Genomic DNA, 26,278 nt, shown 5'->3' with positions numbered 1-26,278 from the left:
AATGCAGTCTTTTTTTCTGCTATTAAAACATGATTTGTAATGTGAATTTGCAACACTTAAACTACAAATAATAGTTTTTGACGTGACATCAGAGATTGTACATGCTCTCTGTGAAAGGATGAGTAGCTCCACAACTGGAAATGGGCGGGTGGTTTGGAGCGTCTGGGACAGTCATATCCGATCTGAGTGTTTGGAGCTGTTCAGACTGAGACGCATCTGCCCAAATGCGGCAGCCTCTCCTCCTGATATGAATGCGATATGAAACTACCTCCCGGAGGTGGTTTCGATCTGGTTTGCAAAAATCGGAATCGGAACATAGCGGGGCTTTTATTGTGTAGTCGGTCTGGAACATAGCGGGGCTTTTATTCTGGAGTCGGTCTGGAACCTAGCGGGGCTTTTATTCTGGAGTCGGTCTGGAATCTAGCGGGGCTTTTATTGTGGAGTCGGTCTGGAATCTAGCGGGGCTTTTATTGTGGAGTCGGTCTCTCCCCTAGCGGGGCTTTTATTCTGGAGTCGGTCTCTCCCCCAGCGGGGCTCTTATTGTGGAGGCGGGCCGGACGTCCCCCGCTCCCCGGGCCAGCTAGCAGCGAGCAGACAGCAGCCCCGCGGTGACACCACGCAGCCCGCACGCGGACCCACATTCGAAGCGCGTCCCCGATGACGCCGCGCGCGTGAAGAAGCTTCTGGAAGCCGCCGGTTACCTGCCCGGTCTCCATGGCGACGGAGCAGTTCTACGAGGTGAGGCGAGCTAATGCTAACCAACTAACGGAGAAGTTTCCGGAGTGAAGTGAAGGGGGAAAGTGATGAAAAGTGGTGGGAAGTAGAGCCCGGCGGGGCAGGGAGGTGCCCGTCTCACCGGCCCAGAGACCGGTTTAGACCGGATCCCGCCGCGGCCGGCGGCGGCTGCTGTTAGCCGCTGTTAGCGTCGGCTGATGGGAGGGTGACGTCAGAGAAAGTTTGGTAAAACTTTCTCACACTTGACTCAACCGACAGATCTGCAGAGAGAGCTGCAGCAGAGACGTCCAGGGGGGAGGGTCAACAGGTGGATGGACCCGTGATGTCAGGGTCACCTGCTGATGACGTGATGAACGTCCTCATGATGGAGGAGGTGATGATGATGATGGCCCAATCCCAATACTCCCCCTACTTTCTACCTCTACCCCTAAAAAAGAAGGGACAGATTTTAGGGCACTTGAAATCTTCCCAGGGGTCTGTCCCAATACTCCCACTACCCCTACTTTCAGCACCACCCCTAAAATCAGGAAGCTGAGAGCCAAAAGCTGTTTTAATTTCAGCTGAAGCGCTGTTAATATGCCACTTTATTAAGTTTTAATATTTTTTCAGGCGTAAAAGTAACCGTTAAGATCCCCAACCTGGACTCAGTTTATCCAAATAACGCTGGTTAAGAAATTTGATCTGATGTTTTCGGAGATAAGAGCCGCCGGTCCGGGGCGCAGCAGCAGCAGCCGGAGTACAGACGTGATCGCCGGGTCAACCTGCGCCGTCGTCCCGGGGAGAAACCTGCAGCTCTGTGGAGAATTACAGCTGGCTGAAATAAATCATTTAGGAAGATAAATGTTGGTTTAATAGATGAAATCTAACAGTTGTAGCTACGCCTGTTAAGAAATTTGTTCCGAAAATTTCGAGATTTCTGCCTGCCGGCTCCAGAACTGATCGACGCAGAACCTACGGCGTAGGGTACGCCGTAGGTTCTGCGTTGGTGTAACGCGGAACCATAAATCCCTTTATTTCAGCGTGATCTTCGGCAAACGGGAAAACTAGTGATTATGTACATTCACTGAGTGAATATTATGAAAGTAAAATATATATTTCTCGCTAGAAATGTAATCAAAACTCATTTTTATGCAGAAACTAACTCAAAATATTGATTTTATTCACTAAAAAATAAGAAATGTCCGCCATGTTTTTTTTTGGATTCAATGATGACGAAAAGCATTCTGGGAAATGTGCATCTGAAAACCCTCGCTCTGAAGGGACAATTCATAGCCACTCGCCCTCATTTTCTCCACTCCCCCTAGGTGAAAAGAGGAATTGGGACACCACTACCCTCACGGGAACGCGCAAAATTTAGGGGAAGGGATGAAAACGAGGGGTAGGGGGAGTATTGGGACAGGGCCGATGATGCTGCTCTGTTGTCCTGCAGGTGGAGCGCATTGTGGATCGGAGGAGGAACAGGAAGGGGAAGGTGGAGTACCTGGTCAGGTGGCGGGGCTATGGATCTGACGGAGACACCTGGGAGCCCGAGACTCACCTGTCTACCTGCCTGAACTATGTACACGAGTTCAACCGCCAGTACGCCGAGCGCCAGAGAGACTGCACCTTACTGCGCTCCACCCGCGGCCACCACCACAGTCACGGCCACAGACCGCCGGCCCCCAGCCTCAGCGGCGACATCACCAGAGGGGGATCTTCAGCCTGTGACCAGGTGAAAACTCTTCTCAGCCAGCTGCCCTCACCGCAGTCGGGGCCCACTGGCACTTTCAGCAGCAGCGTTATGTCTTTGGCGGGTCCTGCCCGCCACAGCGTGGACCTCTCCAAGTCCGGGATCAAGATCCTAGTCCCCAAGAGTCCAATGAACAGCCGTCCGGATTCAGAGGAGTCGCCCAGTGAGGCGGCTCACAGCCTGGAGGAGCAAGAGACGCATCTGGTCCCACCTGAGGTGGCCCTGCTGGAGAAACCCGCGCTCCAGCTGGGCCCCGGAGAGGAGAGGGCCCGCATGGGGACCAGACCCCGGAGCCAGAACCCCCAGACCCTGCCCCGGGTCCCCGTCACGCCCGCTGCCATGCGCTCTCTGAGTGGCTCAGGTGAGGCCTCAACCACCCTGATCAGAATCTGAAATGACCCTGTCATTGAAGAGTCTCAGGATGTTTTCATGCACGCCTCTTGCAGGTACGTTTCCACTGATGCAGGCCGGTGCTGCTGCCAGGATATCAGGTCTGCAGGCCGCCGTTGCTGGGGCAACCAGCGTGATGGGCAAACGTCGTCTGGAGGAACGGTCTGCCTTCGACAAACGGCTAAGGTTCAGCGTTCGACAGACGGAGAGCGCCTACCGTTATCGCGACATTGTCGTGAAAAAACAAGATGGTTTCACTCACATCCTCCTATCCACCAAGAGCTCTGAGAACAACACACTCAACCCTGAGGTGAGACCACACCCCCACCAAGAAAACGCTTAAAATAAAGTTGAGGCCCTGCCCCCACACAGAACACACTAAATCCAAGGGTGACCCCCCCCAGCCCTTACGGCCTTGAGGTAAGACCACACCCCCAAATACGGTAGAACATGGTCAATCCTGAGATGTGACCACACGACCTTGACGTGAGGCCACGCCCCCACAGAACACACCCCGTCCTGTGGTCGGCCACATCCCCATGTGTTCAAACTACCAAACCTGGAATAAATCCTCTAGTCTCCATCTTTAAAACATCATCTCCCAGCACTGCAACCATGCCTCGTATCGGTGGCAACACTGTTGCCTCGCAGCAGGAAGGTCCCTGGTTTGACTCCCGAGCCTGGTGGGAGTCATGTATGTTCTCCCCGTGCTTGTGTGGGTTCCCTCCGGGTACTCCGTCCAAAAACATGCGTAGTAGGTTAATTGATTATTCTAAATTGCCCGTAGGTGTGAGTGTGTCTGGTTGTTTGTCTGCATATGTGACCCTGTGATAGAATTGGGGAACTGTCCAGGGTGAACCCCTGCCTCGCATCTTTAAGGAGCTGGGATGGGCACCTGGCAGACTCCCATGACCCTCACAGGATTCAACGGGTATAGAAAATGATGGATGGTAGACGTCTGATGTTTGGTTCTTGATGAACCCACATTGTTATTTTTCTTCAGGTGGATTAACCTGATGTGTGGATCGTGGTATAGAGCCACTACCTCGTTGTGGTGGCAGAGGGTTGCAATGGAAGATCAAGTTCATAATTGCATAGAAATACTGTTTCAATGCAAGAAAATGTTTGTTTTTTTCTCAGAAGGCAGATGTGGCCACCTCACATCTCTTTATGCATGACCTGGTTGGTTGCAGACCTGCTGGCCAGCGTTTGCAACATGGACTCCCCTTCTCAAATACTATTTTGGTGGCAACATCAAAAATTAACTCTGCATATATCCAACACTCAGCTAGCACCAGCTGACTGCCCTCAGCTAATTTTCATCTTCAGACCCTTCCAGACTGACCCACAACCAGTCACTGCAATAACACAACATGTATTTCCTCTCAAATAAGAATGATCTAGTACCGTATTTTGTGGACCATTAGGCGCACCCGGTTATAAGGCGCATGATAAAACATATATAAACCAAAACAAAACAGTCTCGTAAGTCGAACTTTATTCATCTCATTGATAATAACTTAGAATATCGTTCAGTTGTAACTAAATACAGAAAAATACACTCACATTTAAAATCATTCATCTTCCAACAATCCACAAATAAAAAGTGGCGGAGGTAAGAGTCGTACTACGGGCGAGTACCTACTCTGCGCGCTTCTACTGGCCACGCCCCCATCTTGCGCTTCTCCACCACGGGCTGAGACGGGTAAAGGCTGGCCAAGTAGGTACTTTTTTCGTACCTATTCTGCCGAGGTTCTAAGCGTGCCGAGTCGGCCCTGTATCTGACGTCACCACCCTCCACACCATCGATTGGTCGGGGGGCGGGGCCGTCAGACGTTTGAATCAGGAAGCGGGGAGTCAGCGCGAGAACGACTCCCGGCTCGCAGCGATTTTATTATACAGCGCAAACGTGATCCAACTCTGAGGTGCAGATGTTCATAAACCTGGTGGCTGACGAGATAATTAAAAAGGGATGTAGACGAGCAATAAGGAACGATCAGATCCACCAGCCGCTCAGTCACTTCTCAGCCGCTCGCGGCTCCATCTGATTTCTCATCAACACCGACACAAACAAAGGGGTTGCGCAATCGAGTACGTCACAGCAGCTTCACCCCAACCCGCCCACTTCTCACCTGGGTGTCGAAAAACAAACGAGGACAAAGCGGGTGGAGGCGTGACGAGGCGTCCCGAGTTGGGGCGCGCTGAGTAGGTACTAGTGGATAAGCGCCATTAGTGTGAGGTTGGAACAACGTTGTATTCCAACATTTGATTATAATTGGATTGTGATACAGATTTGATTTGGGTTTACTCTAAAAACCCAACGTTGGCTTGAGGACTAATTACAGTAAGGTAACGTTGACTAGCTGTTGGATGGTGGTGGCTTCCTAGCACTACATAATTAATGATCTAACGCTTTCTGATGTTGCCACCCATATCCAACCGAGGACTGACTTTAATACAATGTCACCTGAACAGTCCAACAATCAGTCAATCCAGCGGAGCGGCTTCATTGCTACCAAAGTCTCACTAAAACATTTTGACAGATTTTTGAGCGTTGTGTACCACATAAAATTGATTCGAGGTCAGTAAGAACAACAAAATTCATAAACAAGGCTGATTTTTGAGGAAAAAAATTAAGGATCTTATGTGCCTTATAGTGCTGAAAATACAGTACACCTTTATCAGAAGTCAGAACAGTGGTAAGAAGCTGAAGTGATACCAGTAAAACCATTAGCTATGCCAGCTGTCAATCTAAAATCCACAACCCTAATTCATGGATGTGAAATCTTATCTGGAGACTTTTTTTTTTATTCAGATGGTAAATATGTTTATTTCTGTTTTAAAGCTGGACATTTTAACATGGAGGCCAATGGAAGTGATTAGATCCAGACGCTAGTGGTCAGTAGACACCTGTAGGTCTGGATCTGTTTCTAGTGGTCGGTAAAGGAACTGCAGGTCTGAATCCAGTCTCCCTTGGTCATTATGGAAACTGCAAGTTGCCCTACTCTATGTTGAATGTTTGTGCGTGACTCAGACACCTAACCACTGATACTCTGTATTCTTTGTCAGGTGATGAAGGAGATCCAGAGCGCCATGGCAACGGCAGCATCAGATGACAGTAAACTGGTGTTACTGGGTGCCGTTGGCAATGTCTTCTGCTGTGGCCTTGACTTCCTGTATTTCATCAGACGGCTGACAGACGACAGGAAGAAGGAGAGCATCAAGATGGCGGAGACCATCAGGTGAGTCCTCCGATGCACACACAGCAGCGCTGCATGATGTCATTGTTTATTGGGTCCTCTCAACTTGGTCTCCTCCTCAGGACCTTTGTTAACACCTTCATCCAGTTCAGGAAGCCCATTGTAGTGGCGGTTAATGGACCAGCAGTGGGCCTGGGGGCCGCCCTCCTGCCACTCTGTGATGTAGTGTGGGCCAATGAGAAGGCGTGGTTCCAGACGCCATACACATCCTGCGGCCAGACTCCTGACGCATGCTCGTCCTTCACATTCCCGCGCATCATGGGCCTTGCCTCGGTGGGTCCACCTTCCACGACTGAGCTTAGCTGAACACTTACGCTCCTTATCTTCTGTACTCCTCAACCATACTCATACATACTTATCCATGGGTTCAACCTCCAGTTTTGCTTCTTGCTTTAGTAAACCTAATTGCTCATCAGAATGAGTTAGATGATTTGTCCAGCTCTTTGCATGACTCAGCACTGAGAAAAGTGCATGCACTTATTCCAAAATGATATTATGATGGTGAATTTAAGACCTAGTTTTGCACTAGGGAGCAAAAGTGTGCGGTCTCCTCTCTTGTTTTTTCCTGCATCTATGTTTTGAGACCAGCACCTGTTGAGATATTGGATGTGTGCAACCTCTTTCTTTGTTCTCAGTTGCTAGTACGGCTGAACGATTTTTGAAAATAATCTAATTGCGATTTTTTTTCCCTCAATATTGCGATTGCGATTTAATATGCGATTATTTTTTCAAGGTCCTGTTCTCATGTATTTTTCAACTACACAAGCAATAAATCAGTCTGTTTTATAATAAACAATGTCAGCTGTATTTAAAGCACAGATTACAACAATAAAGAAAACAAATCTGTGGCTTTACCTCTTTAACGTCTACACACATCTGTACACACGAGTGTTATGGGTCGTTCTCTCTGAACCCAATCGCAAGACACCAAACCGGGTTAAACTTTAGCCAAAACGAGCCATAGTTTAATAGAAAAACACAAAAAAAAACTCCCACAGGGAACAACAAACCTTCCTCACAGGGAAGTCAGAACTTCTTCACAAGTAACTCAAAAATCACAGGGAGAAAAAAAAAAAACACCAGCAAACAAACAAACCAACAAAGCTCAGAGTTAACAAAACGAACCAGCAATGAACAACTGGCAGCTGCTCTTTAACCTCTCCTCCTGATGAGCTGCAGCTGTGGCTCAGAGCGCGACTCACTGTCCGCCGACGCGCGCCCGGCTCGTGCTCGTCGCCGCGCGCAGCTCCTCGCCACGCAGACTCCGCACTCATGTATTTCCTCCGCAGCCCGCTCTCGGAGGAATGCCCCGCCCGGCCGAGCCCTAACACTGAGGCCATGGTAGCCATGGTTACGAGCCCTAACATTGAGGCCATGGTAGCCATGGTTACGAGCCCTAACACTGAGGCCATGGTAGATTTAGGTTACTGTTGACTTTTTTTCCCTGCCGGCTCTGCTCTTCCCGCTCTGCTCACTCGCACATTACATGACCAGATCACATGACCAGATCACAGCCTTTGCGGTTAGAAAATCTCGTTTTATCACATCGCGATATTATCGCAAATGCAATTAATCGTTCAGCCCTTGTCGCTATTGATCCAATGTTGAGCTAAACTTCAACAGTCACTATCCCGTTTTTTTCTTCCATCGTTACTTTCTTAAGCCTCAGTCTCTGTTTGCTGCAGCTCTGCGTGGACATAATCATATAAAGCGATATGGAATCATTGGAAGAGACTTCAGTAACCTGTGGGTGACATCACAGGGGGCGTGTCCTGTTCCTCTGGTACAGTCTCTGACTTCCTCTTCCCTCCATCCTTCAGGCTAACGAGCTGCTGCTGAGCGGCAGGAAGCTGACGGCTCAGGAAGCGTGTTCTAAAGGTCTGGTGTCTCAGGTTATGTGGCCTGGAACCTTCACCCAGGAAGTGATGCAGCGGATCAAAGAACTGGTGGCGGTCGACCCCCAGGTGGGTGTCTCACACACACGTACACAAATAAGATAAAGTAGAGCAACTGAAAATTTATTTGAGAAAAATAAAAGCAAATATGTGATATCAAAAATAAATCAGGGAGATCATCATTGTAGGGTTAAAAGCTGAGAGGGTGATAATGTTTCATGCCTGAACCAGCCACTGGTTCCACATGACAAAGGTTCTGCCCCCATTGTGGACCTGGATACTCTGAAATTCAGAAGTACAGGACTGTCTCAGAAAATTGGAATATTGTGATAAAGTTCTTTATTTTCTGTAATGCAATTACAAAGTCATACATTCTGGATTCATTACAAATCAACTGAAATATTGCAAGCCGTTTATTATTTTAATATTGTTGATTATGGCTTACAGTTTAAGATTAAGATTCCCAGAATATTCTAATTTTTTGGGATAGGATATTTGAGTTTTCTTAAGCTGTAAACCATGATCAGCAATATTAAAATAATAAAAGGCTTGCAATATTTCAGTTGATTTGTAATGAATCCAGAATTAATGACATTTTTGCATTACAGAAAATAAAGGACTTTATCACAATATTCTAATTTTCTGAGACAGTCCTGTAAGCCTGTAGACTGAGAACCAAGTATGGAACAATGACTCTGGTACCAACAAGAGAGAGGAGAGCTGTTCTGATTCTGATGCTAGTACCCAAGGCAAGTTTATTTGTATAGCACATTTCAACACAAGGTAATTCAAAGTGCTTTACATCAACATTAAAAGCAGCAAGACACAATTAAACAGTAAATAACAAATAAAATGATAAGAAAAGAGGCAACCTCAGGCGTCTGGGAGCTTCATAGGGAACTAACAGATCCAGCATGGATTCTGGTCCAGGACAATTCAGTGCTTTGTAGACCAGCAGTAAGATTTTAAACTCTATCCTTTGACTCACTGGAAGCCAGTGTAGTGATTTCATGACCGGTGTAATATGGTCCAGTTTCCTGGACCATAGACAGACAAGTTTGTAAGGACTCTGGCGGCGTTCTGGATCAGCTGCAGCTGGCTGATAGATTCTTGTAAAGGCCTGTAAAGATGCCATTGCAATAATCCAACCTACTGAAAATACGTTTTTCCATGTCTTGTTTAGACAGGAACCCCTTAATTCTAGCAATGTTTTTTAGGTGGTAATAGGCAGATTTAGTGATAAACTTTAGATGGCTGTTGAAGTTCAGCTCTGAGTCAATAATTACACCAAGATTTCTGGCTTGATTTGTAGCTGTCAATGAGCCATGATGAACGCTTTCATTTTTAGGGCCAAAAATGATCACCTTTGTCTTTTAGCATTTAGCTGCAGAGAATTCTGGCACATCCACTCATTGATTTGATGAATACAGTTACTCAATGAGAGTAAGGGACTGTAGTCATGTGGTGACACTGAAATATAGAGTTGTGTGTCACCTACTGATCCTGTCAGAAACATTGCTATCAGGATCTCTGAGCATTTACAGCTATGCATCACACTTAGGGGGTGCTTTTATCAGAAGCAACTTACAACAGAGGAATAAAATCAAGCTCCAGTAACATAGCAGATCACAAAGTAGGTGCAGATAAGACAGCATTTTAATGCTGTTATAGAGGCTTTCAAGTGCAGTTCAGGAGGTTAAAGGGGCCATGCAGCTGGAGAAATGGAGGTTCATGGGTTGAAAGACTGAATCAGCTGCCTGGCATTAGTGCTACATCGGCTACTGTTAATGGAATTAGTAGTCGTATTAGTCGTTACCCAGAGCCAGGTATCTGATTACTAAAAAATGGACCAAAAACACACATCGCGTTTCACACACGATGTTGAGAAGTACTCTCTGTCCAGGATGCCTGTTTGGTGTATGGCAGGATGCACGTTCGCAGGGTTGTTTGGTCCAGCATGTAAGGGCCGGTGATGTAAAATTGGTGGCCCACTTTTATTTGAATGTTACAGAACGCTAGTGTACAAGCACCTACCGTCTCCAAGAGGTGCTGCTTAGGAGCTCTCACCGTCTTTAGGAGGTACCAGTCAGAGATCTGTACATCTGACTGTAGTCGAGGTTGAATGCAACAGATGTTTAGATCACTTTTTTCAGTTTGAGAAAGGACGTTCTTGATTCTTCTTGGATGAAGGTACCGGGTAAGCCCCCCTAGACCAGTTTGATGTCTGACTTGAACAACAAATCCTGATCAGATATGACTGCAAGGTTCCTCAAAGTAGAACTAGAAGCTAAGGCCTCCAGAGTAATAAATCACTGTAATCGTTTGGGCCAAAACAATGACTTTGAGTTTTACTTAAATTTAAAAATAGAAAACGAGCGGTCAGCCAGACTTTGACATCTCTGAGAGCAGCCTGCAGCTTCTGTAAATCTGGAGTCTCATGAGTTCAATTGTATTTTATTTAAATAGCGTCTATTCCAACAGAAGTTGTCTCTAGGATCTTTCCAGATACCAGAACATGACCCCGGGCAATTATTATATAAACACAACATAAACAGTGGCAGCTAAAAAACTCTCCCAGTGGGAGAAAAACCTTAAGCCAAACAGTATTAAAGAAAAGTCCCCTTTAGGAGGGAAGAAACCTGGATCATAAAGGGCGACCCTCCTGCCGGAGGCCAGCTGGGAAGAGCAGGAAAAGAGAAAACAGACTGAGAGAATGAAGAACAGAGAGGAGAGGGGGCAGACCAGCACAACACACTACAAGAACGATGGACAACAGTGATGGCTAAGAGATACTTATAATTAATAAATGGAAGAGAAGAAAAGGAGGGGTGAGAGGCACCGCCCAGTGGATCATGTCAGTGCCCCCCTGCAGCAGAGGCCTATAGCAGCATATCACAAAGCTATGTTTGAGACTAACTATTATAGTCTTGTTCTAGCTGCAGCTATGACTACTGACTCTAACACGCTAGAGTTTACACTAACTACAGGTTTACTAACACCAACTAGAGGTTTACTAAACACTAACTAGAGGCTTTATTAAACAGAAAGGTTTTAAGTTTAGTTTTAAAGGTGGAGGTGGTGTCAGCCTCCTTAACTCAGATTGGACGTTGGTTCCATAGTAATGATGCCTCCAAATCTACATTTGGATACTCTAGGAACTACGAGTAAACCTGCACTCTGAGAACGGAGAACTCTGTTAGGAACATAAACTACTATCAGGTCTTGCAGATAACGCGGAGCTAAGCCGTTTTGGGCTTTAAGTAATACAATTTTGAGTCTTCATAAATACAGCTGGATGTCATCAGCATAAAGACAAAAACATGTGTAATAATCTCTGGTGGACCCATGTACCAAGAACAGAAGTGGTCCCAGTCCAGAACCCTGGTGGAACACCAGAACCAACTCTCATATGTTCATTTACATGAACATTCTGAAACTTATCGGATAAATGTAAACTAGGGGTGTGCAAACAAGGGTACCTCACGATTCGATTTAGATTATTGGAGCTTCGATTCTTTGATTATAACGATTGTCGATTCGATTATTGGTGCCACGATTCTTCGATTATTGTGATTTTTAATGCTTTTTTCCATACAAGATTGATTTTGTCATCTGTGGCTACGTTTGTAAATAAATAGCCAATCAATTAACTCAGTTCCTCTAACAACACTCATTAAGTAAATAACAAGGTTTTTTGAACATTTGACATGTATTTTTCAAAGACACAAAATAATTTATTTTATGACTATGTAAACATTTGCTCTTTGACTTACTTAACTTTGACCAGGGAAAGCTGCACTTGCATGAGAGCCCCCTCTATTGGCGGAAAACACTGAAAACGGTCAAGCCCTGGACTTAATGAGTTCATTAATTCAAGTAAACAAGATATGTACTTCCATCAAACGTATTTAGTGTAAACATATCTGCCATATTTCAAGTGAACAATAAGAAATGTGCATTCTTGAAAATGAAATGATTCAGCAGTTTATTCAGTCTGGAATCTGGATAGGATAACTTAAAAAAAAAAAAAAAAATCTTTTTTTTTTTTTTTTAATTGATTCCAAATCGTCACGTGATGCATCGACACATCGATGAATTATACCCACCTCTAATGTAAACCTAAACCGTGATTGGCTGAAATATCTGCATTTTACTTAACTCATAAATTCTGGGTCCACTTCCTTTCCTGCAGGTTTTGCTGGAGTCCAAAGCCCTGATGAGGAACACCAGCCGCAGTGCTCTGGAGCAGGTCAACGAGCGCGAGTGTGAAGCCCTGAAGAGGGTGTTGGGGTCTTCGCAGGGGACTGACTCCATCCTTCAGTACCTGCAGAGGAGAACTGAGCTCTGCTAGAACCAGGACCAAATCTGGATCACTGATCAGCTCCTCTTTTAAGAACTTAAAATTCCAACACGGTGCTGGTTTAAAAACCTTTCCAGGCCTGGTCTGTGACCTCAGGTGTATCTGTCCACGACGTAGACACACCTTGGACTTTTAGGCTCAGAAACAACTAGATGCTACTGGTCAGGGGTCCCTCAGGTTTCCCTCCTGGATCCTTATGGGTTTGTGTTTCCTGAGCTGCTTAATGGACAGATGTGACGGTGAAGAGCCTCCGAAGTTCTGCACATGCCCATTTCATACTGGGTCAGAACAACACTTTGGAATGGTACATTGAGAGACGGAGCAGTCCTGTGCTGAACTGAGATGAACTGAGTTCCTGTAGCGCCCCCTGCAGGTTGAACACCTGAACGCTGGAAGGCTGGTGATGAAAGTACTCTTGTAAAACATTCTGGACTCCAATCTGACTTCATTATTTAATCAAAGCTGAATGTGAACAACTTTAAGAGATATTCTTTTGTATAAAAAAGAAAAAAAAATCTGTAAATAAAACAGGTGTGTGTCTTAAACTCTATCCTTCAATTTCCTATTTGTGTCTATATCGCTGAAGAATTATTTGTAGCACTGCCCACAAGTTTATTTGGAGCGTAAAACATCTTGAGGTTCAGATGTTTGAGTTAAATCTGTAATAAACATTTTACTTGACATGCTAAAGTCAGTGAAAGGAACATCGGGTCTGCACGCTGAAGCTCATGGATGCAAGACTGGCCCACGTCCCACACGGCCGTCTGCTGCCTTTATCACATGACCAAAATCACAATACGGTACTGCCATTAGCATCCTCAGTCATGATGTAACGTCAGGTCAAGCACATGATGCTTTATTAGCAGTAGCTTATGATCTAGTGTAGGCAGAGACGTTTTATAAACTCTATCCCCCACTACGGTTGTGTTTCCTGTATCTGTGTCACATGGGTTTCCCCACTGCCCCGCCCCTTTAGGAGACAGCAGGTCCTGAGTCTATTGAGTCCTATGGAAAAAGTGAACGTGAGCACAGATTACCAATTCCTTCACCCCATAGTAACCTAAGTAAATATGGGACACATTTTTCAAAAGCCACAAACCTTCTGAACATTCTGACACCAAAATGGAAATTTTCAGACCGACGGATTAAGAGAAAATGAACTTTGTTTGAGACCTGTCTCTGTCTGAGCAACACACTCTCGTGAGATTTGGCTCTGATAGCTCTCCTCTCTGGTGCTGATGCAGAGATTCAGAGTCTCTGTCACTGCAGAACTGCCAAAGTCGTTTTCCCATCGGATAAACTGAAATTTAAAACTAAAATAAAACTTGCTTCTTTACTTAATAATACTGTTATTATTGAAGTCTTTTTGGAAGGGAAAAAAAAACTGATCCGATGATCTTGTACTGGGTTGATAGACGGGTAAGAGGTAGCAGATAAAAAAAAAAGAGCGGCAAAATAAGACGCAAATATTAAAGTTTTATTGTTTTGACATGAACAGACAATAGTCGTTCACAACACTTCCAAAACGATTTGGGGAGAGGGGTGACCACGCCCACTTAGACCAGAAGTATATACCATTGGCAGTAACTTTTACTGTCAATGTTGTCTTCTGTATAGAGTATCTTTGGTGTAGGTTTAGCATGCTAACACCAGTGGATGCAGCGTGGGTTAAGAAAGCTAAATGTAGTTACGTATTTTTCTGTGTTCATAATAATCAGCACTACAATAGTAGTTTCACTTTGATCGTAACTCTTTGATCGTACAGTCTTGATCCTTTATTTCCTCCAAATGGCCATTACGATGCACAGAATTCAATTCAATACAGCGATGCTGGATGTCAGCTGAGTCAATGTGAGAAACATTAACGCTGCATGCACGAACGGATGTAAGGGGGCAGGGCTAACCTCACGTGGAGACATGTTGGGTTTGATTATAAAGATGTAAATTGTGCTAAATGTCTCTAAAGTCCACACAAGACCGCCTTTTAAAACTTATTTTCCATTTATTGACTCGTTCATCTCTTGATGTGGCAGCTAGATGGCCTGAAAACAAGTTATATGAAAAATAAAACATTCTGTAAGGATTCAAAACCAAAAACGTGCCAGAAGTCATTTATCAGGTTGATTTTTCTCCAACCAGACTACAGCGTCACCTCCCACACGGTCCTCTGCAGAACTTCATCACATGACCACAGTGACCTATCAGGACTCTTCTGAGCATCAGTCATTCTCCATTACACTGTCTCAAACCATATTACAAACTTCATTTAAATTAAATGTAGACTCTTTTTAACAATAACTCAAATTCATAGACAAAGTGAACATCCTGGTCCTCAGCCCGAGCTCAGGGTCCCCGGGTACTTCCACTTTGGTTCCGTTTCAATTCCCCTGCAGGAGTCTGGAGCGGACCAGTCTGTTCTGTGACCATCCAGGTCCTTAACTCTGGTTAGCTGAGAGGTCCGGTTCTGAAGTGGTTGTTGGGTCTGGGTGCCAGAACCAGAGTCGGCCGGCACCTTCAAAGCAGAAACGGGATTGGAACCTGCTGCTGGGGTTCAGCGTGGACAGGTGGGTCGGCATCACGGGGGGCAGGCGTCGTGCGCCCCCACGGCCAGGTGGAGGCGGTAGCTTTGGTCGGGAAACATGACCAAGTTGTAGAAGTTCTCGCCCCCCAGCAGGAAGCCGTGCTCGCGGTCGCCCCAGCTCACAGGACTGTCGGCGAAGCCGTGTACAGTCACGGACAGCCAGGACTGGTCCAGGTGAGTCCTGCGGGACAGGTGAGTCAGAGTGGTGAGCCTCAGTCATGTGACCCGTGTGTGTGTGTGTGTGTGTGTGTGTGTGTGTGTGTGTGTGTGTGTGTGTGTGTGTGTGTGTGTGTGTGTGTGTGTGTGTGTGTGTGCTAACCTGAGGTGCTGGATGAGCCGGTGGACGTCCTGCGGGTGCAACAGGCCGCTCACACACACGCTCAGAGCATGAGCTAGCTTAGTCTTCGGTTCCGGACAAACGAGCGTCGACAGAAAGCTGCTGGACGAGTTCTCGCTGAAACCACAGAAGAAGAAGATGGCTGAGCACATGATCAGAAGAGACTCAAGTACATGCAGATAACCAAAATGTACACACCCACCCATGCACAAAAGATTTACAAAAGTGCACTGAAGTACATCAGAAGTAGACAAATTAGCAGAAGTATATGAAAATGAGCAAAAAGTACACAAATACAGACAAAAGCAAACGGGAGAATGCACAAAATACAGCAAACTTACAAATACAGTAATCCCTCGCTATAACACGGTTCACTTTGCGCGGTCTCGCTGCTCTGCAGATTTGCATTGTGCCTTGTGTTCTGCATTCTGATTGGCTAAAAAGTCTCCCCGCTTCTTTCACTTCCTGTGTCAATAACGTTGGTCGCTTAGCAACAAGCTGAGAACGGCCAATGAGCTTCAGCGAGCAGATCAAGAACGGGACCCTTTGATGAATCGTTCATTACAGTCTCAGGCCACGTTTACACATAAACACACACGTATTTACAAAAACGGATATTTCCCCCTCTACGTTTTGAAAAATACCCTTGTTTACACAAACCCGCATAAATAAGCTGTTAAGGTGCTATGAGCAGCTAAACCTGCAGGGGGCAGTGTAACGAGAAGCATAAAGTCATGCTAGCCAATCAGAATCCTGGAAAAAAACGTCAACAAATGACACGTGTGAAGCCTGAATAATATGGTTCCGCGTTAAATCGACGGCGTAGCCTACGTACGGTGCGCGTCGCCGTGTACCCTACGCCGTAGGTTCTGCGTTGGTGTAACGCAGAACCATAAATCAGCCTTGACTGCCAGTTACTTCAAAGACGGAACGAGAGTCTTTCGTTTGGAGTGACAGAGAAGTGGAGTAACTTTTAAGTGTGACTTTAGAATATAAAACAGGTAAAATACAAGAAAATATTAACGGTGGCCAAACAAATTGTAAACACAGGTCGCACACATGACGCTGGTGACGTTTCTGTCTCATAATGTGACGTTCTGAAGCCTAAATCTCCGTTTACAAGCAAACGTGAAAACTGAGTTTTTGAAAATCTCCACTTTGGCCGGAGTTTTCAGAAATGATCGTTTTTGGTGACTTTGAGTTTCGTTTTCGTGTAAACGAACGGCCAAAACGAATGGAAACGGTTTTGCTACGTGTAAACGAGGCCTCAGATATAATCCATGGTGGCATGTCTGTTTATAAGAATCTTTTTGCCCAGAAGAAAAAAAGAGCGACAACAACTACTAATAACTATGTTCTTCTCTCGAAAAAACACACCTGCACCGCGGGCTTCAGAAGAAAACGACGCTACAGAGTGAGTCGGGATGCAGCGGCATCAGAAGAGCAGTGAAATACCCGCAAGTCACATTTTGTCTCACTGTACTTATTGTATTTTTTTTTTCATAATCCTTTTTCATTTTCTGCTGTTCACATCCAATTACTTGGGTCGCGGTGGGGCGGGGCTGATCTCCGCAATTTGAAGCCTTGTATAATAATTGTAAAAAAAAAAAAAGGTTGCTACTTCGCGGATTTCACTTATCACGGGTTCTTTTTGGAACGTAACCCCTGTGAAAAACGAGGGATTACTGTACAGCAAAGGTTCACTGCAGTACAGAAAGTACACAGCAAGTAGACACAGGTGCCTGCAGGGACCAATGATCATGTGACAGTGTCACGTGTTCTACAGCCACAGGAAGTCTCACCTGCTGATGTCGGCGTCCACGACACCAAGCCACTCCAGGAGGCTGTGAGGGTCACATGACTGAGGGACGGGGCACGACAGATCTGTCAGGGTTCGGCGGCTGATCTCAGGTCTGTGCTCCGACCAATCACAACGGGACAGGAGGGGCTGCAGAGAAGCCCCTCCCCCTGCAGGGCGGCGACATCACAGGTTCAAAGTACCGCTCAAGAAGCTCGATGTCCCGGCTTACAGAGATTTCTCCAGATTTTACGAGGTGACAGTTGCCATCAAATTTGAACCTGAGCCGGATGATGATGTCACTCACCTGGATGATGTGACACCAGGAAGTCTGTCCGCAGCTGGAGGCGGGACTTCAGACCTTCAAGGAGCCTCAGATTGCCCCGCCCACTGGGAGCCATGCTTTTGTCTGTCAAGTCCACCGACACCACTGCAGAACATACAGGCACAGACATCAGGTGCGACCCGGATTTATCCGGACGTGACAGGAAGTGATGTCATACCAAATCTGCTGCGGCGTTTGTGGGTGAATGAGGACGGTTTCCCCTCGAAGCCCAACGTCTCAAACGAGTCTTTGTCCAAGGACAGAGTCAGGCGACCTGTGGACAGACAGATGCCCGTCAGGTGAGGGGCAGACATGGGAAACAGGAAGTGGTGTTGCTGCAACTAGAGCCTACCGTTTGGTGTCAGAGCGACGCAGTTATCCTCATCGATCCGTGTCCCGTAGGACAGGCCGCACACACTTCCTGGAACACACGACAGCACAGGTGTGATTGGGGGTAAACTTTCGTCAACAAAAAATTATGACTAAATCGTCAACGAACCTTTATCAGCTGAGGAAAACATGATGAGACGCAACGAAAATGCTGGTCATGTGACGATAACGATAATTAAATATATAATGCAATATCATAGACGAATAAAAGCAGACTAAAATGTAGATTACAAAATAAAAACTAAAATGTGTCTTCATTTTTGTTGACCAAAACAAGATGAGACTAAATGTTCTAACAAAGATCCTTAATGTCCATGTTTTCAGTAGTTTCCTCTGGTTAATTCTGCTGCTGGGTGACTTTAGTCTTCAATCCCAGTTGCTGCAGCGGGGAATCAGATCCAGAAGATGCAGCTGCAGAGTTAGAGGCTGATGCCGTTAACGCAGAGCTCTAGGTTCACGTCAGTTAAAAACAAAGTTACATAGAGAAACGCGGGGATCTGCTCTGGGGCTTGGACAAGAAGAAGAGACCATCTTTGGATACACCTTCCTACATAGACGTGGAAAAGAAAACCAAATGTATCGTCGAAAAAGACGGGGAGAAATGCAGAAAAAAAAATGTTGTAAACTCAAATTAGAGTCTTCTGTATCTGGAATGAATGTATTATTGAGTCTATAAGGTAACAATAATATAATAATAATAATAAGACAACCTTGTTTGAATTGTAAAATGGGTTTTGGCTAAATACAATCCTTGACTAAAACTAGACTAAAATGTCATCAGTTTTCGTCGACTAAAATGGTCATGGACAATTCTGACTAAAATAAAACTAAAACGCTCAGACTTTTAGTCGACTGAAACTTGACACAACTAAAAGGAGAATGAACGTGACTAAAACTAATAAAATCTAAAATGATAGCTCGACCCAAAGGCTGCCAAAAACAACACTAGTTGGGGGCGTGTCTGTGTGTGGTTTCAAGTGGGTCCAGGTGTAGTTACATGCAAGACCAAGTGTGGTTACATTACGCGCATGATTAAGGGCGTGTCCGGGTGTGGTTGCGTGCGTGTCCGGGTGTGGTTGCGTGCGTGTCCGGGTGTGGTTGCGTGCGTGTCCGGGTGTGGTTACCCTGGTAGACGGCGCTCCGCAGGAAGTCCTCATTCAGCAGCTCGTAGACATGCAGATTCCTGATCAGGTAGAAACTGCTGAAACCGCTCAACACTGGCTCCAGGTGGGAGGGGGCGGAGCTACACTCGGGCAGCAGAACAGACACCTGCACAAGTGAAACGGGTTAACACAGTTCTGTTTCTGTGTTGGTGCAGACTGGATGGACTGAAATCTGTTTCTTTTTAATTGTTTTATTTTGTTTCTTCATTAATTCAGGTATTGAATCACACTCTTCCTTCTGGTCCAGTGTCCTGCTAAAACGGCCCTGCTCTTTGCTCCTGACATGTGTGCGTGTGCGTGCGCGTGTGTGTGTGTGTGTGTGTGTGAGAGCAGAACCACCAGTCTGCGCATGCTCCCTTCACCTTGTGGTTGAAGTGCATCTGCTCCACCTGCGTGCTGAGGCGGTTCTGGTCGTCCAGGAAGCTGGAGCGCTCACACACCAGCAGGGTTCGGGGAGTCCGGCTCAGGTCCACGCTCATCTTCACAACAGCGAAGCACGTGTTCGCTAACGGCTAACAGGAAGCCGGCAGCTCATATCCGGTGGTCTGGGATTTTCAACTTAAAAGCTCCGCAATTCAAGTGAAAATACCCTGAGCGAGGGAAGCGGAGAGGAGAGGAGATCGACAGAGAGTGATAGCTTTTTGAGGGAGATTGTTTTTGAGAGTTTTAGCTAAACCAACTGTTTTTAAAACATGCAAAGGACGTCAGCCCAGGTGAAAAAGCCTCCCGGGAGACTCATTGCTGATGACAGTGAGGAGGGAGAGACTCCATCTGAACCAGGGTATGTGAAAACTTTTTTATCAGTGTACAGTAGATATTTACTTGGCTATAAGTTAGATTCAACTTGGCTGCAACATTATTTTTCTATGTACAGTAGATATCTACCTAGCTAAAAATAATATTCAACTTCATTGCAACATTTCTTTTCATAATCAGTGGTAAAGTGCAGTTAGTTTATATTATTACTTTCATATGTTATACTCATGCTGTTGTATTTTTTTTATCTGGCTTCTTCATTTTTGCACTTCATCTGGCACAAAATTTCTATTGGGATGTATGAATTCCTATCTTATCTTATATTACTTCTACTTGCAGTGCAGCAGAGCCCAGTCCCAGACTGGGCCGCAGTCGTGGTGGAGGAGGAGATGCTGAGCGAAGCCGGTCACCATGTCGTCCTGCAGTAACGGCCAGACATTATCCCTCGCCCACCCAGGTTCACACCTAAACGAGCTCCTGGAGTTCAGCCACTCTCAACTGTGGTAATCCCTCTCCAGGGGCCTTATGTACTAAAAGTGCGGGAATTTCAACGTGAAACCGAGCGTGAAATCTACACGTAACAAACAATTCAGATGTACAAAGCTGTGCGTACACTCAAATCCACGCAGGTTGCTCTGTACATCACAATCAGCGTGGAATTGAGCGCACATGCGGGAGCGCAAAACTCCGCCCTGACTCATGATCCTGAGTATAAAACAGCAAGTGAAAATTGGCCAAATAAACTTTGGAAATGGCGAAAGCAACAACCAAAAAGCGTAAATACACGGAGTGTGAGCTGGAGACACTACTGACAGAGGTGGAGGCCAGGAAAATCGTCCTTTTTGGTTCCCTGTCCTCTGGGATATACACCAAACGCAAGAAAGGTGAGTGGGAGCTTGTGGCTGCGTCCGTAAACGCTGTGGGCTCGGAACACCGCAGCACACAAGAAATCAAAAAGAAGTGGTCGGACATAAAGGTGGAGGTGAAAAGAAGAGCGGTTGCACACCGGCAAAGTGTGGCATGACGGGTGGTGGAGCAGACACGGAGGCGCTCACACCTTTTGAGGAGTGCGTGTGTGCAATTGTGGGTGAGACCGTCCTCACAGACATCCTACCTGTCAGTGAGGGCGACACCGTCTCATTTGAGCAGCCACATAAAGGTAAATTAACTCCTTCAAGTGTACCATAGCCCACAGTGAAGTAAACTTATTTATGCTTGCATTGAAATAATCGAGTGACTGAAGTGATATTGTGACAATTTTATTCAGATGATGCCAAACCGGGAACCTCGGGGGTCACAGCTTCCTCCCTCCCATCCGAGGAACCCCGCGCCACCGGTGCCTCCGGTCCTGAGGTCCGTCCGACCGGCCTCATGTTGACACAGGCGGTTCTGGAAATCCACGACAGGATCAGTCAGGGAATTGAGGAACTGAATAGAACCATGACACGCATGGCTGACACACTGGAGCAGATCAGTGAAATAATAAAACACGTTAAAAAATGAACCTTGACTACCTTGACTGAGTTTCCCGTCTATAGTGTGTCAATGACACGTTGTCGGGCCCGAATGGCAGCTGCATGGGGTTGCACAAGGGGGGGTGGCTGGCTCTGGCTCGTTTGCTGGTTCCTCCACCTCTGCCAGTGGGACGCCATGGCGGTGCGCCAGATTGTGCAAAGTGGCACAAGCAATGATGATGCGGCCCACCTTGTTGGAGTGGTAGAGCAGCATCCCCCCACTCCTGTCCAGACAGCACCACCGACATTTCAGCTGCCCAATCGCTCGCTCTACAACAGCTCTAGTGCTAGAATGAGCGTGGTTGTAAGCGAGTTCTCGGGCAGTCTGGGGGTTGGTGAGGGGGGTCAACAACCACCCCTTCAATGGATAGCCGCTGTCACCTGACGGGTTGTCAATGGACACATTAATGAACTGTGAAGTGGCTTTATTGTCGACATTGTAAGCGATCACTTACCAAGGAGCCATCCATCCTGCACCCTGCCAGCTTGGAGCCTCATCCCCACCAGGCTGTTGGTGATGATGAAGGAGTCATGGGTCGAGCCAGGCCACCTTGCCACAACATTTGTGAAGTGCATCTGTGCGTCACATATGATCTGCACTTTGATGGAATGAAAGTTTTTGCGATTGATATACGCAAATTCATCCACCGATGGCGCCTTTATTGCAATGTGTGTGCAGTCAATCACACTGATTACATTAGGGAAACCAGCAATCGCTGCAAATTGCGTTTTAATATTTGCAAGGTGAGCTGCACCACACAGGAATCTGATGTACCTGGCGAACATGCCGATGATCCCGTCCCATACAGCTGGCATTACCCGGCTCAGTGCGGACTGGCTTATTCCTGACCGGTCTGCCAACTCGCGCTGGTAGGACCCGGTAGCCAGGAAACCAAGTGTAGTGAGCACTTGCAGGGGGACAGGTGCAAGTGCGTGGCTCCTCCTTGTGCCCCTCTCCAAACTGGGACCCAACTCAGCACAGAGTTCCAAGAGGATGGCTCTTGGAAATCTGAAACGGCTGAACAGCCAGTCATCATCGTGGGCCAGTAAATCAGTGTGGTCCCTGAAGACGCGCTCCCTCCTGATCCTGCCATTATTGCAGTTGTCTACCACGAGCAGTACTGCCATTGTGATTTGCAGGTTACGTTGTCCTGCGCCGACCTTTATATGTTCAGACCATGTGGTTAATTATGAAATTGGTGCAGTTCCACCCGTGTGTCACTTATTTGGTGATTGTGGACTGTCGTGTCCTTCATGTGGTCGTGAATTTATTGTTGACGTCACCTTTCCTCATATTCTGCACTTCACTGCATCACCAGTGAGTGTCGCCAACGGACAAAACCTCAGAAAAGTGCGTGCACCAGCCTTAATGTGTGAGTGAAGGACCGCAACTCTCTACGTTCACGTCATTCTTTGTATACCCGACCGTGAGCGTTGAAAGTGGCGAACGCACGTTTTTTGTGCGCCACACGTTTTGTACATCAGGCCCCAGGTGAATTTTTCTTCCAATTTTTTGATGCAGAAGTTTTAAAACGTTTATGCCAAAACACCAAGAAAAATGCGGCCAGAAATCTGCAAAGAGGGAGAAAATTCCCCTGGAGAGAGATTACCACAGAAGAGATGAAGACACCCGGGTGGATGAAGAAGTACCTGGGCTTGTTGCTGTACATGGCTGTGCTGGACCTACCGAAGGTGTCAGATTTTTGGAGGACGAAGACCATTTTCCACGTGGCCTTCCCCTCCACCATCATGTCCAGGGACAGGTTCATGGCAATTTCCACCAGTCTGCACATGAGTGATCGAGTAGAGGATGCACTCAACATAATGAGGAACCGCTGCATGTCTGTGTACCATCCAAAGCAGCACATCTCAGTGGATGAGAGGATGGTTGCCACAAAATAAATTTTTCGTGCTGGCTGATGTGAACGGCTATACAGTTGACTTCAAACTGTACACAGGGAAGTCACCAACTGCATCCGGGAACAGGCTCTCATACGACGTAGTGATGTCACTAGTAAACAAAGACTTCCTGGGGTCCGGATACATTGTTTATTGTGACAATTATTACACAAGCCCCTTCCTCTTCCGTCACCTGGGCCAGCAGGGATTTGGTGCCTGTGGGACATACCGGCAACAGAGAGTTGGTGTTCCAGCTACGACAAAAAATGCCCTGACTAAAACGTCACCAAGAGGCTCCATTCGCTGGATCAGGGATGGTGACCTTTTATTTGTCAAATGGATGGACAACAGAGAGGTCTCCATCTGCACTAATGTACAGTAGGGAGACAGTGCTCCGCTGGCAGAAGGCAGAGGATGGGCAGCATCAGAAGGTCCCTGTCCCCAAACCAACAGCTGTGGGAGACTACAATAAGTACATGGGAGGGGTGGACACATCAGACCAGATGCTGGGAACCAACTCCACCCACAGGAGAACCAGACGGTGGCCCATAACAGTGTTCCAACATTTGCTGGACATAGCTGTTACCAACAGCTATATCCTTCACAAGGAGGTATGTGCCAGCCAGCAGCTGAAACCCAGGACACGCCAGCAGTTCCAGGAGGAGCTTGCTGCATTCCTCCTCGGAGTCCCACTGGACAGCAGGCCACAGAAGCCCGCTGGAAACCACTTCCATGTGGCTACAAGTCAAGGGCAGGAGAAAACAAAGAGCAAGCATGGGCCGACGGCAGTGCACTCTGTGCAAAAGGAGCACCCCATGGCAGTGTGGGGTGTGCAATGTGGGGCTCTGTCTGCAGCTGGAGAGGAACTGCTTCAAAGACTACCACACCAAATAAAAAATGTAAATATGTAAAATAGTTCAAATTGTTCATGTGAAATTGTTTGTTCATGTCATTTCAGAGTTCTTATCCTGCTATAAACTTGAAAAATCCAAATCCGTTTTTATCTTTTTATTCCTTTAAACAGTTATTACACAGTCAGAACACACAGTAGCCTAATATTGAATAACTGCCAGATATTGAAAGTTGAAGTTATCTTGGGAATAAAATGGGCAGGAGCACGTATCTTTGCACATTTGACAATTCTACAGCCATAAAATCTAAATAAATCCAGGTGGCCTGAATGTATTTACAGTAGTAAAAGGGTTAAATTCAACCCTGAACTGAACTGGAAACCAGTGAAGGTTATGTAGACTGGGTGTAATGTGATGGGTTTACCGCACCGTCATCAGGATCCTTACAGCACAGTCCTTAATGTGTTGAAGACTCTGGACACTCCTGTCAGGAATCCCAATGAGTAATGTATTACAGTAATCCAGCCTGGAGGAGAAAAAGACATGAACCAGCTTTTCAGCACCAGGAAAGGAGAGGAAGGGGTGTGATTTGGATGTTCCAAATATGAAGGAAAGCTGACACAAAGGTGTTGAATACACATGTCAAAAGATAGGTTGGGGTCAAATCTGACCCCCAGATTGGTCGCAGAGGATGTGAGGGAAATGATGTGGCTAGAAAATAAGATAGTAAGGAGGGGGGTGATTGGAGTTGATGTGGGGTTCCAATAAAAAGACCATATGTTTTTAAGCTGTCTAACTAAAGAAAGATGGAATTCATCCATCCCCATCAAATAATGAGAAGCGATGAAGAGCCCTGATCAGAAGCCCCCAACAGATCATTAGTGACCCTGACCAGGACTGTCTCAGTGCTTTGGGCAGAAATCCAGACTGGAACTCATCTCAAGTCATATGATTTATTTCTTGTATATTTTAATTTTCCTGTTATCCCTAAAGAATTTGCCATTGTGATGGCAGCTATCCCCAGAGATTTGGTGTCCTTATTGCAGGTTGCTCGATATGCTCCCTGTACCGCATCTAGTTAAACATTCTGTGGTAAAGTTTGCTACACTAAAGGTATAAAAAAATAAATAGATATTTGCTGGACTCTGTTCATTACTGAATATTCTAAATCTCCGTATGTTTTATCTTACCAGTCACAGTTTGAATAAAATATTCCATGGGGAAAAACCTGATTGTTACCCCACATATATTTTCTTACCAACAAAGTGAAAAAGGTTTCTTTTACACTGTTGCACAGATATTATCCTGTTAACCAGTTTCTCTTGAAATATGTCAAATGTATAGATATTTTATGTTCATTCTTCTCTCCACATTTACAAACAACATCACATGTTTTTGCATTGCAGAAACACCCAAAAACTGTGGCAAGACACATCCGTGTTAATAAGGGAAAAACTAGTAAAAGATTTAAAGTTTTTACATGTATATGCTGTATTTTGTTTGATTATCACACAAAAGACCATCATCTAAAAAAGGAAGCCTTTTTTAAAGGAATTTTTCTTGCTAAATATTATATTCACAAAGCTAAGTTTCTTAAAAAAACTCCTGTATACAATTGTTTTTCAAAGGACTTGGAGTATTACATGGACTCTATATCGGTTGGAACAAGAAGGCTGTGGTAGCAATTACCTTTTTTCAAGAATTTGCATTTAAAGAAAATACACTACATATACCTTACATATGTTCCTTGATATTATGCTTTTTTATTTTTGTTTTACCTTCCACTTGCATGTTCTTGTTCATGTTGTTATTGTTTACATATTTTTATGTAATAAAAGTGCTAAAAGAAAAGAAAGAAAATATGGTATGAAGATATATTCCGTAATTAAATTAGATTATTAACCTCCATTCCTCCATGTTGCACTAATACTTAACACTATCCCTTCAATAGGAAATTGATAAACCCACATCGAGATTATATTACCGTTTGGTCTCGTTTGTATTTTTCTATTATATATATATATATATATATATATATATATATATATATATATATATATATATATATATATATATATATATATATATAATATAATATAATACATATATATATATATATAATATAATATAATACATATACATATAGATACATATATATAATACATATATATTAAGTACAGTTAAAGGAGCATGAGGCAGGATTTATGAAAAAAATTCGTATACGTATTAAGGTTTCTAGTAATAATGTCAGATGAAGCGTTCCAAACCAAAAAGAATGAGCCCTCTAGCATATCT

General features: G+C 45.5%; 2 protein-coding genes across 2 annotated transcripts; one reads left to right on the top strand and one right to left on the bottom strand.

The window, feature by feature from the left end:
- Nucleotides 1-543: 543 nt before the first annotated feature.
- Nucleotides 544-13,000, top strand: cdyl (chromodomain protein, Y-like). Its single transcript, XM_061732698.1, has 7 exons — nucleotides 544-738; nucleotides 2,165-2,825; nucleotides 2,911-3,164; nucleotides 5,924-6,096; nucleotides 6,177-6,387; nucleotides 7,935-8,078; nucleotides 12,202-13,000. The coding sequence occupies exons 1-7, from the start codon at nucleotides 715-717 to the stop codon at nucleotides 12,358-12,360; spliced, it is 1,626 nt and encodes a 541-aa protein (XP_061588682.1). The 5' UTR covers nucleotides 544-714; the 3' UTR covers nucleotides 12,361-13,000.
- An 889-nt stretch (nucleotides 13,001-13,889) lies between these two features.
- Nucleotides 13,890-19,501, bottom strand: rpp40 (ribonuclease P/MRP 40 subunit). Its single transcript, XM_061732711.1, has 8 exons — nucleotides 19,326-19,501; nucleotides 18,925-19,069; nucleotides 17,763-17,831; nucleotides 17,589-17,684; nucleotides 17,393-17,515; nucleotides 17,090-17,255; nucleotides 15,270-15,404; nucleotides 13,890-15,131 (listed from the first exon to the last, which is right to left on the bottom strand). Exons 1-8 carry the CDS (start codon nucleotides 19,440-19,442, stop codon nucleotides 14,945-14,947), a joined length of 1,038 nt encoding a protein of 345 aa, XP_061588695.1. The 5' UTR covers nucleotides 19,443-19,501; the 3' UTR covers nucleotides 13,890-14,944.
- Between the last annotated feature and the right edge of the window lie 6,777 nt (nucleotides 19,502-26,278).

The sequence above is a fragment of the Cololabis saira genome, chromosome 10 (assembly GCF_033807715.1).
Source record: "Cololabis saira isolate AMF1-May2022 chromosome 10, fColSai1.1, whole genome shotgun sequence".
NCBI lineage: Eukaryota > Metazoa > Chordata > Actinopteri > Beloniformes > Belonidae > Cololabis > Cololabis saira.
This window is presented reverse-complemented; position numbering and strand designations above follow the sequence as displayed.

Coding starts and splice junctions, on each gene's coding strand:
- cdyl (XM_061732698.1), top strand. CDS start 715: ATGGCGACGGAGCAGTTCTACGAG. Junction 739..2,164: donor CGACGGAGCAGTTCTACGAG/GTGAGGCGAGCT, acceptor GTTGTCCTGCAG/GTGGAGCGCATTGTGGATCG. Junction 2,826..2,910: donor GCGCTCTCTGAGTGGCTCAG/GTGAGGCCTCAA, acceptor CGCCTCTTGCAG/GTACGTTTCCACTGATGCAG.
- rpp40 (XM_061732711.1), bottom strand. CDS start 19,442: ATGAGCGTGGACCTGAGCCGGACTCCCCGAACCCTGCTGGTGTGTGAG. Junction 17,685..17,762: donor CGTCGCTCTGACACCAAACG/GTAGGCTCTAGT, acceptor GTCTGTCCACAG/GTCGCCTGACTCTGTCCTTG. Junction 17,516..17,588: donor CAAACGCCGCAGCAGATTTG/GTATGACATCAC, acceptor TATGTTCTGCAG/TGGTGTCGGTGGACTTGACA.